The sequence below is a fragment of the Macaca mulatta genome, chromosome 2 (assembly GCF_049350105.2).
Source record: "Macaca mulatta isolate MMU2019108-1 chromosome 2, T2T-MMU8v2.0, whole genome shotgun sequence".
Taxonomy (NCBI): domain Eukaryota; kingdom Metazoa; phylum Chordata; class Mammalia; order Primates; family Cercopithecidae; genus Macaca; species Macaca mulatta.
Genome location: NC_133407.1, coordinates 2,456,374 through 2,470,405, shown reverse-complemented (window position 1 = coordinate 2,470,405; position 14,032 = coordinate 2,456,374). Strand labels below are relative to the sequence as shown.

Sequence of the window (14,032 nt, the reverse complement as noted above, 5' to 3'; positions counted from 1 at the left end):
TTCTTCTCAAAAAGTAATGTTTCCTACATTGTAAAATAGATTTTTGTATAAAAATTACAAAATACAGAAAAAGATACACTTCACCTATCTTTCCAAATCATTTTTCTTCTTCTAACACATTAACACAGACATACATAGAGCTTTATACAGGCTGAATATCCCTAACCCGAAAACCTGAAATCCTCCAAAATCTGAACTTTCTGAGAGCTGACATGATGCCAGATTGTCCACAGGGGTGGTTGAGATAGTGACACGTTTGCTTTCTGATGGTCAATGTACATAAACTGTTGCATATACAAAATTACTAAGAATATTGTAAATTACCTTTGGGCCATGCATCTAAGGTGTATATGAAACATAAGTGAATTTTGTGTTTAGACTTTGGTTCTACCCCCCAAATACCTCATTATATATATACAAATATTACAAAATCTGAAAGAGTCCAAAATCCAAAACACTTCTAGTCCCAAGCATTTTGGATAAGGGATATTTAACCTGTACACATAATTAAGAACAATGTGCATGACAGATTGTATCACTGACCCCAATTATTTGTTGCCCTCCCTGTAAGAAGATTACACAGGCCTGCCCATGCCATGTGACTTCTCTGCCCTCCCAAAGAGAGAAGTGTAGTCCTGTCATGTGATTTGCTTTAATCAAAAGGATGTAATAACCAGAAGTGAAATTATGTCATGATCAAATTGAAACTTTAAGAGCTACCATGTGAGACTGCCACGTCTCAAGAAAGGTGTTGCTCCTTCAGTTTGGGTCCCATTCGCAGAATAAAGAAGAAAAACCATAGGTTCATCTGCTTAGATGCAGGAAAAGCATTTGATGAAATTCAGTATTTACTTATAATTAAAAACTCTCAGGAAAATAGGAATAATAGGAAAACCTACAGCTGACATCATACACAATAGTGAAAAACTGAACGTTTTCCAAGACTGAGAACTAGGGAAAGACGTCTATCTCATTACTTATATTCAACATTGTACCAAGTCTTAGCCAGTGCAGTAAGGCAAGGAAAAAAATGGCATACAGATTGCAAAGAATGAAATAAAACTGTCACTACTTACAGATGTTACGTGTCTATGAAAATTTCACAGAATATACAAAAAAGCTCCTAGAAGCAGTAAATGACTTTGATAAGGTCAGAAGATACAAAGTCAAAATACAGAAATCAACTCTATTTTTATATATAAACAACTAGAAGATAATATTTTTAAAATTCTGTTCATAGCCATTTCAGCAACATGAATACTTAAGGATACATTTAACAAGAATGTATATATAAGATGTATACACTAAAAATTACAAATAATGCTGAGAAAAATTAAAGACCTAAATAAATGCAAAGATATACCATGTTCATAGACTGAAAGGCTTAATATTATTAGATGTCCATTCTCCCCAAACTAATGTATAAACACGATCCCAATCACTCCAGCATGCTTACTAAACAGAGTTTGATAAACTAATTTTAAAGTTTATATGAAAATGCAAAGGACTCAGAACTGCCAAAACAATCTGGAAAAAGGATAAAGCTGGCAGACTCACAGTGATTTTCAGACACACTATGAAGATACACTAATATCGTGTAGTGTTAACATAAAAAATAGGCATCAGTGTAAGAGAACAGAAAATCCAGAAGTAGACCTACACATATATGATCAGTTGACTTTCTATAATGGTGTCAAAGCAATTAAATTGGAAAAGAAAAGTACACTAAGGAAAAAAAAAAATCTTGATCCTCCCTACCTCTTTGTTTTTTTTTTTTTTTTGAGACAAAGTTTTGCTCTTGTTGCCCAGGCTGGAATGGAATGGCACTGTCTCGGCTCACTGCAACCTCCGTCTCCTGGGTTCAAGTGATTCTCCTGCCTCAGCCTCCCAAGCAGCTGATTATTACAGGCATGCTCCACACACCTGGCTAATTTTATATTTTTAGTAGACACAGGGTTTCTCCATGTTGGTCAAGTTGGTCTCAAACTCCCGACCTCAGGTGATCTGCCTGCCTCGGCCTCCCAAAGTGCTGGGATTACAGGTGTGAACCACCGTGCCCGACCTACCTCACTTCTCACATACAAAATTCATTGAGATGCATCGGAGATGTAAATGTAAATGTAAAACTGGAAACTACAACGCTATTGTAAGAAAACACAGGAGGCAAATATATTTTAGACTGGACATAGAAAGCAGCAACTATAATAGAAAAGTACAGTAAATTAGATTTCATCAAAAGACAGTTAAGAAAACAAATAGAGAAGCTGCAGGAGGAGAGAAAACAATAACAAAGCATAGACCTGACAAATAACTTATATCCAGAACATAAAAACATCTCCTACAACTCAATAATAAAAAGATAATCCAATAAAGGGCAAACAGTATTAACAGAGACTTCACAAAATATGATATACAAGTTTCAGTTTTGCAAGATGAAAAAGTTTTGCAGACTGGTTGCCTAATATTGTGAATATACTTAATACTACTGAACTGTACACTTAAAAATGAGTAAGATACTAAATTTTATGTGTATTTTACATAATTTTAAAAGTACTCAGCTGGGTGCAGTGGCTCATGCCTGTAATCCTAGCACTTCAGGAGGCCAAGGTGGGTGGATCACTTGAGGTCAGGAGTTTGAGACCAGCCTGGACAACATGGTGAAACCTCGTCTCTACTAAAAATACAAAAATGAGCCAGGCATGGTGGCGGGCACCTGTAGTCCCAGCTACTTAGGATGCTGAGGCAGGAGAATCGCTTGAACCCAGGAGGCAGAGGTTGCAGTGAGCCAAGATCGCGCCAGTGCATGCCAGCCTGAGCGACAGAGACTCCGTCTCAAAAAAAAAAAAAAAAAACTCAGTACAGTCTTTTGTAGGAAGCACTTACAATAATATACGTAACAATATAATTTTTTAAAAGATACAAAAAGGCCAAAGATATAAAAAGCACATGAAAAGGTGCTCAATGTCATTAGTCACCAAGGAAATAAAAATTAAAACCACAATGAGACAATATTACACATAACCATTAAAATGGTAAAATTAAGAAGAGGCTAGCCACGGTAGCTCACATCTGTAATCCCAACACTTTGGGAGGCTGAGGTGGGAGGATACAGTGTTAGCATAAGAACACAGACAAACTGAAAGTTATGTATCATCTTTTGTGAGGTCTCGTTGAGGCCAAGAGTTTGAGACCAGCCTAGTCAACAAAGCAAGACTCTGACTCTATTAAAAAATAACAACAGGGCCGGGCGCAGTGGCTCACGCCTATAATCCCAGCACTTTGGGAGGCTGAGGCAGGCGGATCACAAGGTCAGGAGATCGAGACTTTCCTGGCGAACACGGTAAAAACCCGTCTCTACTAAAACTACAAAAAAAAGTAGCTGGGCGTGATGGCGGGTGCCTGTAGTCCCAACTTCTAGGGAGGCTGAGGCAGGAGAATGGCGCGAACCCCGGAGGCGGCGGAGGTTGCAGTGAATGGAGATCGCGCCACTGCACTGCCGCCTGGGCGACAGAGCAAGACTCCGTCTCAAAAAAAAAAAAAAAATTAACAAGAATGATAACACCAAATCTGAGGATATAGAACAAAGGAACTCTCATATGTAAAATGCTGTATGGATTGTAAAACAGATTATCACTGTGGAAAATGGTTTAAGTTTCTTGAAAAGTTAAATGTGCACTCACCATATGATCTAGCAATTCCACTTCTAAGTATTTAACCAGGAAACTGATAATGTGTATCTACGCACAGACTTATACACAAATGTTATATAGCAGTTTTATTCGTAAGAGCGAAAAATGGGACACAATGCAAATAACCATCAGCCAGCAGATGGATGACAAATGTGATCTATCTATACAATAGACTACTACTCAGCAACTAAAAGAAACACACTATTGACACACGCGGTCACATGGATGAATCTCAAAACCTTTATGCTGAATAAAAGAAACCAAACAAAATTGTATGGGGCATGATTCTAATTATATACTTCTAGAAAATGCAAAGTTGTCTAGAGTGACAAAAAGCAGATTAGTGGTTGCTGGGTTGGGGGCTGGGCAAAGAAAGGCTGTACAAAGGATTATAAGAACTCTTTTGGAGATGACGAAATTGTCCTGTATCTTGATTGTGGTGACAGTTTCACAAGCGTGTGCAATTGTTAAAACTCATCAACTTATACTTTGAATGGATGCAGTTTATTGCACATACATTATACCTCAAAAAAGTTCACCAAAAATAATCACAGAGTGGAGAGGGGAGTGGGTAGAGATAAACATAAAACTAGAATGGCAAAATGTTAATTTTTGAGGTTGGATGACAGATTCATGGGGATTCATGATGCTATTCTAATGATTATTATGTCTAAAATTATCCATAATAAAATTAATGGTATCATTGGGTAGAAGTTTAAAATGCTGGTAGAATTTCTTCTTTTTCATTATGAAAAAACTTAAACCTTTAAAAAATACTTGACAATGTCATTAATACCCATCTATCATGTACTTGGATTAATCAATTCCTTTTTTCAATTTTTATGGGTACTAACAGGTGTTTTATTTATAGGTACATGTGATGATTTGACACAGGCATACAATGTGTAATAATCACATCAGAGGACGCGGGGTCTCTATCACCTCAAGTATTTATCATTGATTTGTACTGGAAACATTCCAATTCCACTCTTTTATTTTTAAATACACAATAAATTATTGATTATAGTCATCGTATTTGCTATCAAACACTAGATCTTATTCATTCTGACTATATTTTTGTACCCAGTAACCATCCCCAAATTTTCCCCTGCTCCCCATTACCCTCCCAGACTCTGCTAACCATCATTCTACTAGCTCCATGACTTCAATTGTTTTGTTAGCTCCCACACGAATGAGAACATGTGACATCTTTCTGTGCCTGACTTATTTCACTTAACATAATCTCTTCCAGTTCCATCTATGCCGTAGTAAATGACAGGATTTCATTGTTTTTTAATGGCTGAGTAATATTCTATTACGTATATGGCCCACATTCTCTTCATCCATTGATCTGTTCATGGACAGGTTGATACAGAATCTTGGCTATTGTGAATATTGGCTATTGTGAATAGTGCTACAATAAACACGGGAGTGCAGGTATCTCTTCGACATACTGACTTCCTTTCTTTTGGATCTATACCTAGCAGTGGGATTGCTAGATCATATGGTAGTAGTTCTGTTTTTAGCTTTTTGTGGAACCTCTGTACTGTTCTCCATAGTGGCTGCACTAGTTTACATTCCCACCAACAGGGTACAAGGGTTCCCCTTTCTCTACATCCTCACCAGCATTCGTTTATTGCCTGTCTTCTGATAAAAGCTTTTTTTTTTTTTTTTTTTTTAAGATGAAGTCTCACTTTGTCATCCAGGCTGGAGTGCAATGGCGCGATCTTGGCTCACTGCAACCTCTGCCTCCTGGGTTCAAGAGATTCTCCAGTCTCAGCCTCCAGAGTAGCTGGGATAACAGGCACATGCCACCACACCCAGCTAATTTTTGTATTTTTAGTAGAAATGGGGTTTCACCACGTTGGCCAGGATGCTCTCAATCTCTTGACCTCGTGATCTGCCTGCTTTGGCCTCCCAGAGTGCTGGGATTGCAGGCGTAAGCCATCGCAACCAGCCAGTTTTAATAGTTTTCCAGTAGACTGTAGGTTATTTTCTTCTTTTTTTTTTGAGACAGAGTCTCGCTCTGTCACCAGGGTGGAGTGCAGTGGCGCAATCTCACCTCACTGCAACCTCTGCCTCCCAAGTTCAAGCGATTCTTCTGCCTCAGCCCTGCAAGTAGCTGAGGTGCGCGCCACCATGCCCAGCTAATTTTTGTATTTTTAGTAGAGACGGGGTTTCCCCATGTTGACCAGGATAGTCTCGATCTCCTGACCTTGCAATCTGCCCACCTTGGCCTCCCAAAGTGCTGGCATTACAAGAGTAAGCCACCATGCCTGGCATCTCTTTTTTTTTTTTTTTTTTTTTAAGAGACAAGGTCTCACTCTGTCAGCCAACCTGGAGTAGAATGGTGCAATCACAGCTCACTGCACCCCCAACCTCACAAGTGAACCTCCTGCCTCAGTCTCTTGGTGGTTGGCACTACAGGCACATGGTACCATGTTCAGCTAATTTTTTCATTTTTTGTGTGTGTACAGAAAGGCTCTCACTATGCTGCTCAGGCTGGCCTCAAACAATCCTCCTGCCTTGGCTTCCCAAATCACTAGGATTATGGGCGTGAGTTATAATTATGGGTATAAACTAATCCAAGTGCTTTGCATCTAGGTTTTTCTAAGTGTAAGACTATAATGTCTGCAAACAAGGATAATTTGAGTTCTTCCATTCCAGTTTAGATGCCCTTTCTTTCTCTTGTCTAATTGCCCTAGCTAGGACTTCCAGTATTGAATAACAGTGGTGAAAGTGGGCATCCTTGTCTTGTTCCAGATGTTTGAGGTAAGGCTATCAGGTTTTCCCCGTTCACTATGTATGATATTACCTGTGGGTTTGTCAGACATGCTTTGTGTTGAAATATGTTCCTTCTCTACAGTTTTTTTATTGTTGAGGTTTTTATGTGTTAAATTGTGAATGTTTTTTCAGCATCAATGGAAATGATCATATGATTTCATCCTTCATTCTGCTAATATGAGCATCACGCTGACTTATGTATGTTGAACCATCCTTGCATCTCTGGGATGGATCCCATTTGATCATGATGATCTTTTTAATATGTTGTTGAATTTGATTTGCCAGTATTTGGTTGAGAATGTTTACATCTATGTTCATCAAAGATACTGGCCTGTAGTTTTCCTTTTTCAATGTGTACTTGTCTGGTTTTGGTATCAGGGTAATACTGATCTCATAGAATGAGTCTGAATGTATTCCCTCCTCCTTGATTTTCTGGAATAGTTTGAGCAGGATTGGTATAAGTTCTTTTTTAACATTAAAAATATTATTATTATTTAGATAGTTACAGACAGGGTCTCACTATCTTGCCCAGGCTGTTCTCAAACTGTCTTCTCACCTTGGCCTCCCAAAGTGCTGGGATTAAAGGTGTGAGCCACCATGCAAAGCCTATGAGTTCCTTCAATGTTTGGAAGAATTCAGAAGTAAAGCCACTGGGTCCTGGGCTTGCTTTGAAGGGCAATTTTTTATTATGGCTTTGATCTTATAACCTTTTATTGGTCTATTCAGGATTTGGATTTCTTCATGATTCAATCTTGGTAAGTTGTATGTGTCTACGAATTTATCCATTTCTTTTCTTGTAGGTTTTCCAATATATTGGTATATCATTGTTTACAGTAGTCTCTAATGGTGCTTTGAATTTCTGTGACATCAGCTGTAATATCTCCTTTTTCTCTCTGATTTTATTTCGGTCTCTTTTTTTCTTAGTCTGGCTAAAGGTTTGTCAATTTTACCATTTCAAAAAACCAACTGTTGTTTAATTTATCTTTTGTATTGGTTTATTTTAATTTCAATTATTTCTAGGCCTATCTTTATTATTCCTTTTCTTCTAATTTTGGGTTTGGTTTGCTCTTGCTTTTCTAGTTAAGATGCATCATTAGGTTGTTTATTGAAGTTTTTCTACTTTTTTGAATGTAGGCACTTATTGCTATAAACTTTTCTCTTAGTAGTGCTTTTGCTGTATCCCATAGGCTTTCATATGTTTTATCTCCATTTTCATTTGTTTGAATAAAGTTTTCAATTTTCTTCTTTTTTTGAGGAGTTTCCTTTTGTTGCCCAGGCTGGAGTGCAATGGCGATCTTGCCTCACTGCAACCTCCGCCTCCCAAGTTCAAGCGATTCTCCTGCCTCAGCCTCCCAAGTAGCTGGGATTACAGGCATGTGCCACCATGCCTGGCTAATTCTGTATTTTTACTAGAGATGGGGTTTCACCATGTTGGCCAGGCTGGGTCTTGAACTCCTGCCCTCAGGTGATCTGCCCACCTTGGTCTCCCAAAGTGCTGGGATTACAGGCATGAGCCACCGCCCCTGGCTAGTCCAGTGTTTCTTTGTTGATTTTTTTTGTTTTGAGATGGAGTCTCACTCTGTTGCCCAGGCTGGAGTGCAGTGGCGCAATCTTGGCTCACCGAAACCTCCACTGCTAGGGTTAAGCGATTCTTCTGCCCCAGCCTCCCAAATAGCTAGGACTACAGGTGCCTGCCACCACACCTGGCTAATTTTTTATTTTTAGTGGAGACAGCGCTTCACCAAGTTGGCCAGGCCAGTCTTGAACTCCTGACCTCAAGTAATCCACCCACCTCAGTCTCCCAAACTGGTAGGATTACAGGCATAAGCCACTGCACCTGGTCCTTTGTTGATTTTGAGTCCAATGCTGAAAGTTGGGTATTGAAGTCTCTAGCTCTTATTGCATTGGAGTCTGTCACTCTTTGGCTCTTTTCTTGTTTTTTTGTTCTTTGTTGTTGTTGTTTGTTTGTTTACTTGCCTTCTTTGTGATGGTATCTCTCGTTAGTTTGGATAATATTTGCTTTATATATCTGGGTGCCCCAGTGTCAAGTATGTGTGGAGATACACATACACAATTTTTATATTGTCTTACTGACCTTTTTATCATTATATAATGACCTTATCTCTTTTTGATAATTTTTATCTTAATACCTATTTTACCTGACATTAAGTATAGCTACTCTGCTCTTTTTTTGACTTCTATTTATATGGAAAAAGAGGAGGTCTGGTTTTTCCAGCCCTTTCAGTCTGTGTATCTTTATAGGTGAAGTGAGTTTCTTGTAGGCAGCATATAGTTGGGTCTTGTTTTTCTTTCCATTCAACTAATCTATGTCTTTTGATTAGAGACTTTAGTCAACATTTACATTCAATGTTATTATTGATACGTAAGGACTTCCTATGCCATTTTGTTATCTGCTTTCTACTTGTTTTATAGTCTTCCCTTCCTCCCTTTCTTCGTGTTGAAATGATTTTCTCTGGTAGTATATTTTTATTTCTTGCTTTTTATTTTTTGTATACCTGTTGTAGATTTTTTGTTTTGATATTACATGGTTACCTCAAAATAAAAGCCTCATGAGGCCTGCAAACATCATCTTATAACCGACTATCCAACTATTTTAAACTGATAACTCCAGTAACACAAAAAAAAAAAAAGCCAAGAGAAAACTAAAACAGAAGTCTACACTTTAACTGCATCTCCCTCTTTGACTTTTTGTTTTGCTTTATCTTTTTTTTTTTTTTTTTTTTGAGACAGAGTCTCGCTCTGTCGCCCAGGCTGGAGTGCAGTGGAGCGATCTCAGCTCACTGCAAGCTCTGCCTCCCAGGTTCACGCCATGCTCCTGCCTCAGCCTCCCAAGTAGCTGGGACAACAGGTGCCCACCACCATGCCCAGCTAATTTTTTGTATTTTTAGTAGAGACGGGGTTTCACCATGTTAACCAGGATGGTCTTAATCTCTTGACCTCATGATCCACCCGCCTCAGCGTCCCAAAGTGCTGGGATTACAGGCATCAGCCACCGTGCCCAGCCACTGTTTCTATTTATCTTTTTATACTATCTCTTAACAAATTGTAGTTATAATTTTTGATAGGCTTTGTAGTCTTCCTACTCAAAATATGGCTTACATATGGCAATTAATGTGTCAAGCCATTCTGTTCTTGTGCACTTACTGATACCAGTGAGTTCTGTACCTCTGGATGATTTCTTATTGCTCATTAATGTCCTTTCCTTTCAGATTAAAGAACTCCCCTTACCATCTCTTACAGGTCAGGTCTGATATTGACAAAATCCCTCAGAGCTTTTGTTTGTCTGGGAGAGTATTTCTCCTTCATGTCTGAAGTATATTTTTGCTGAGTATGATATTCTAGGATAAACGTTTTTTTCCTTCAGCACTTGACATGCCACTCTCTCCTGGCCTGTAAGGTTTCCACTGAAAAGTCTGCTGCCAGATGTATTGGAGCTCCTTTACATGTTATTTGTTCTTTTCTCTCACTGCTTTTATGATTTTTTCTTTATCCTCAACCTTTGGGAGTTTGATTATCGAATGCCTTGAGGTAATCTTTTTTTCTTTTTTTTTTTTTTTTGAGACAGAGTCTCGCTGTGTCTCCCAGGCTGGAGTGCAGTGGCGTGATCTCGGCTCACTGCAAGCTCCGCCTCCCGGGTTCACGCCATTCTCCCGCCTCAGCCTCCCGAGTAGCTGGGACTACAGGCGCCCGCCACCACGCCCGGCTAGTTTTTTGTATTTTTAGTAGAGACGGGGTTTCACCATGTTAGCCAGGATAGTCTCGATCTCCTGACCTCGTGATCCACCCGCCTCGGCCTCCCAAAGTGCTGGGATTACAGGCTTGAGCCACCGCACCCGGCCGCCTTGAGGTAATCTCATTTGTGTTAAATCTTCTGGGTGTTCTAGGACCTTCTTGTACCTGAATATTGGTAACTTTCTCTGGCTTTGGAAAGCTCTGTTACTATTTGATGAAGTTTCTACCCTCTCTCTCTCTCTCTACCTCCTCTTTGAGACCAGTAACTCTCAGATCTGCCCTATGATTTCTAGATCTTGTAGGTTTGCTTCATTCTTTTGTCTCCTCTGTGTATTTTCATATAGTCTGTCCTTAAGCTTACTAATTCTTTCTTCTACTTGATCAATTCTGCTGTTGATTCTGATGTATTTTTTAGTTTGTCAACTGAATTTTTCAGCTCCAGAATTTGTTTTTTTGTGTTTTGTTGGGGTTTTTTTGTTTGTTTTGAGACAGAGTTCGCTCTGTTGCCCAGGCTGGAGTGCAATGGCATGATCTTGGCTCACTGCAATTTCTGTCTCCCAGGTTCAAGCGATTCTTGTGCTTCAGCCTCCCGAATAGCTGGGATTACAGGCCTGCGTCACCACGCCCGGCTAATTTTTGTATTTTTAGTAGAGATGGAGTTTTGCCATGTTGGCAAGGTTTGTCTCAAACTCCTGCCTCAAGTGATCCGCCCACCTTGGCCTCCCAAAATGCTGGGATTATAGGTGTCAGCCACTGTGCCCAGCCTCTGCTTTTAATTTTTTTTAAAAAATATGTCAATCTCAAGTCAGGTGCGGTAGCTCACACCTGTAACCCTGGAACTTTGGGAGGCTGAGGTGGGCAGATCACAAGGTCAGGAGTTTGAGACCAGCCCAACCATCATGGTGAAACCCCGTCTCTACTAAAAATACAAAATTAGCCGGGCGTACTGGCACATGCCTCTAATCCCAGTTACTCAGGAGGCTGAGGCAGAATAATTACTTGAACCTGGGAGACAGAGGTTGCAGTGAGTCAAGATCGTACCACTGCACTCCAGCCTGGGCAACAAGAGGGAAACTCTGTCTCAAAAAAAAAAAAAAAACAGTCAATCTCTTTGTTAAATTTCTCTCACAGGATTCTAAATTCCTTCTCTGTGTTATTTTGAAATTCTCTGGGCTTCCTCAAAACAGCTATTTTCAATTGTCTGAGAGGTCACGTATCTCTGTCACTCTGAGACTGGTCATTGGTGCCTTTAGTTTGTTTGGTGAGGTTATGTTTTCCTGGAAGTTCCTTTTTTTTTTTTTTTTTTTGAGACAAAGTTTCACTCTTGCCACCCAGGCTCCAGTGCAATGGCGTGATCTCGGCTCACTGCAACCTCCACCTCTCAACTTTAAGTGATTCTCCTGCCTTAGCCTCCTGAGTAGCTGGGATTACAGGTGCCCGCCACCACGCCCAGCTATTTTTTTTGTATTTTTAGTAGAGATGGAGTTTTACCATGTTGGCCAGGCTGGTCTCGAACTCCTGACCTCAGGTGATGCCCACCTCAGCCTCCCAAAGTGCTGGGATTACAGGCGTGACCCACCATGCCCAGCCTTCCTGGATGTTCTTGATGCCTGCAGGTCTTCATTGACGTCTGGGCATTCAAGAGTTAGGTATTTATTCTAATCTTCACAGTTTGGACTTGTTTTTATCTGTCCTTCTTGAGAAGGCTTTCCAGGTATTCAAAGGAAATTGAGTGTTGTAATCTAAGTCTTTGGTCACTGCAGCCATATCTGCACTACGGGGAGCCCCAAGCCCAGTAAGAATGTGACTCTTGCAGGCTCCTAGAGGTCTCACCTTAGTGTACTTGTGTAAGATGGAGTAGAATTTCCCAGATTATTAGGCAATCTCTCATTCTCTTCCTTCACTTCACCCCAAACAATAGTCTCTCTCTCCATGCTGGGCTGCCTGGAGTTGAGGGAGGGGTGGTGCAAGCACTCCCATGGCTACCACAGCTGGCACTGGACTGGGTCACAACTGAACACATGTGGCAACTCCTGCCTGGTGACCGCTGATATTTATTCAAAGTCCAAGGGCTCTCTAACTCAGTAGGTGGTAAATTCTTCCAAGACTGGGCCCTTCCCTTCAGGGCCAGTAGATTCCCTTCTGGCCCAGAGCAGGGCTAGAAATACCATCCAGGAGCTAGGGCCTAGAATTGGAGGCTTCAGGAATGATTGGTGCTTTATTTTACTGTGGCTCAGCTAGTGCTCGAGTTGCAAGACACAATATTCTGTACTCTTTCCTCTCCTTTCCCCAAGTGGAAAGAGTGTCTCCCCAAACTCCACTGCTTCAAGATGGGGGAGTGGCAATCCCTTCACCACCAGAGCTGGTGTCTGAGTTGTGTGCACCCCAAATCCACAGGCTCGGAGCCCAGCGCAGTGCCAGAACTTGCCAAAGGAATGCAGTCCTGTGGCCTGACTGCCTTTCGTATTTATTCAGGACTCAAGTCTGCTTTACTCAGCTGGTGGTGGAACGAGCTGCAACTCAGATTCCTACCACTGGTGCGGAAGATGCTCCTCTGGCTGGGGTTAGTCTGAATGCTCCCTCCATGGGTGCTGGCAGAATTCTGCCCTGTGTTGTATTCCACTGTGATAGGACAGCACTGGAGTTTCAATGCAAAGTCCCACAATCATTTTGCTCTTCCTCCTCCAGGCACACAGATTCTATCTCCGCACATTGCCAGGGGATAGGGAAGGGGTGGTGCAGGCAATGCAAGAGTGTCTTTCCTACCCTCTTCAGTGCCTCTTTCCTTGAGATGATGTTAAACCAGGTACTAGGATCACTCACCTGATTTCTGGTTCTTATGAAGGTGCTTTGTTGCATGGATAGTTGTTCAATTTGGTGTTCCTGCAGAAGGACGATGGTTGAAGGGTACTATTCTGCCGTCTTGCTCCTCCTCCTCTCAGCTTAACCAATTCTTATAAAACTCCTCCCCACACACATATGTATGTGTGTGTAGATATAGATATATATATTTTTAAAAACAAACCCCTGGGCTCAAGCAATGCTCCTGCCTCAGCCTCCCGAGTAGCTGGAACTATAAGTACCTACCATTTTGCCTGGCTTTTTATTTTTTTGCATATACTTGTACACTTTGTTGGAGGGAGACATCAATCACAATATTTTACCCCTAACTACTTCAGATGTTTTCTCCTATATAACCACAATCTCACTATCTCTGACCAAACAAGATATTTAACATCAGTTTACTAATATCATCTAATGCATGAATGGCCAAATATGGCCCACTGCCAGTTTTTATTAAGTTTAATGAAACACAGCCACACTCATTATTTGGGCATTATCTAGATCTGCTTCTGTGCTGTAACAGGTGAGTAGATAAATCAGAGACCATAAGGTCTGCAAAACCCGAAGTATTTACTATCTGCCTATTTCAGAAAAAGATTGCTGACCCCTGAATATATTATAGTCTATATTAAAATCTCCCCTAATGTCCCCAAAATATTGCATCTCTTCCAATCCAGGATCCAATCAAGATTAACTCATTGCATTTATCTGTCATTCAGTGTGGTTTTCATTTGCTTTTCTTTTACTGGGAAGGTAAGCAACTTTTTATGTGTAAGAGCCTTTCTTGGCCAGGCACAGTGGCTCATGCCTATAATCCCAGCACTTTGGGAGGCTGAGGCAAGGCAGATCACTTGAGGTCAGGAGTTCAAGACCAGCCTGGCCAACATGGCAAAACCCTGTCTCTACTAAAAATACAAAAATTAGCCAGGTGTGGTGGTGTGCACCTGTAATCCAAGTTACTT

At 40.7% G+C, this 14,032-nt stretch overlaps 1 protein-coding gene across 10 annotated transcripts in view; it reads right to left on the bottom strand.

Moving 5' to 3' along the window:
- The window catches only part of SENP5 (SUMO specific peptidase 5), a 78,063-nt gene that overhangs the window by 13,229 nt on the left and 50,802 nt on the right, over positions 1–14,032 (bottom strand). The window contains exon 7 of one of the 10 annotated variants that reach the window (XM_028843332.2): positions 11,640–13,109. Within the exon in view, the coding sequence (XP_028699165.2) occupies positions 12,873–13,109 (237 nt within the window). The 3' untranslated portion in view covers positions 11,640–12,872. 10 annotated transcript variants of the gene reach the window in all.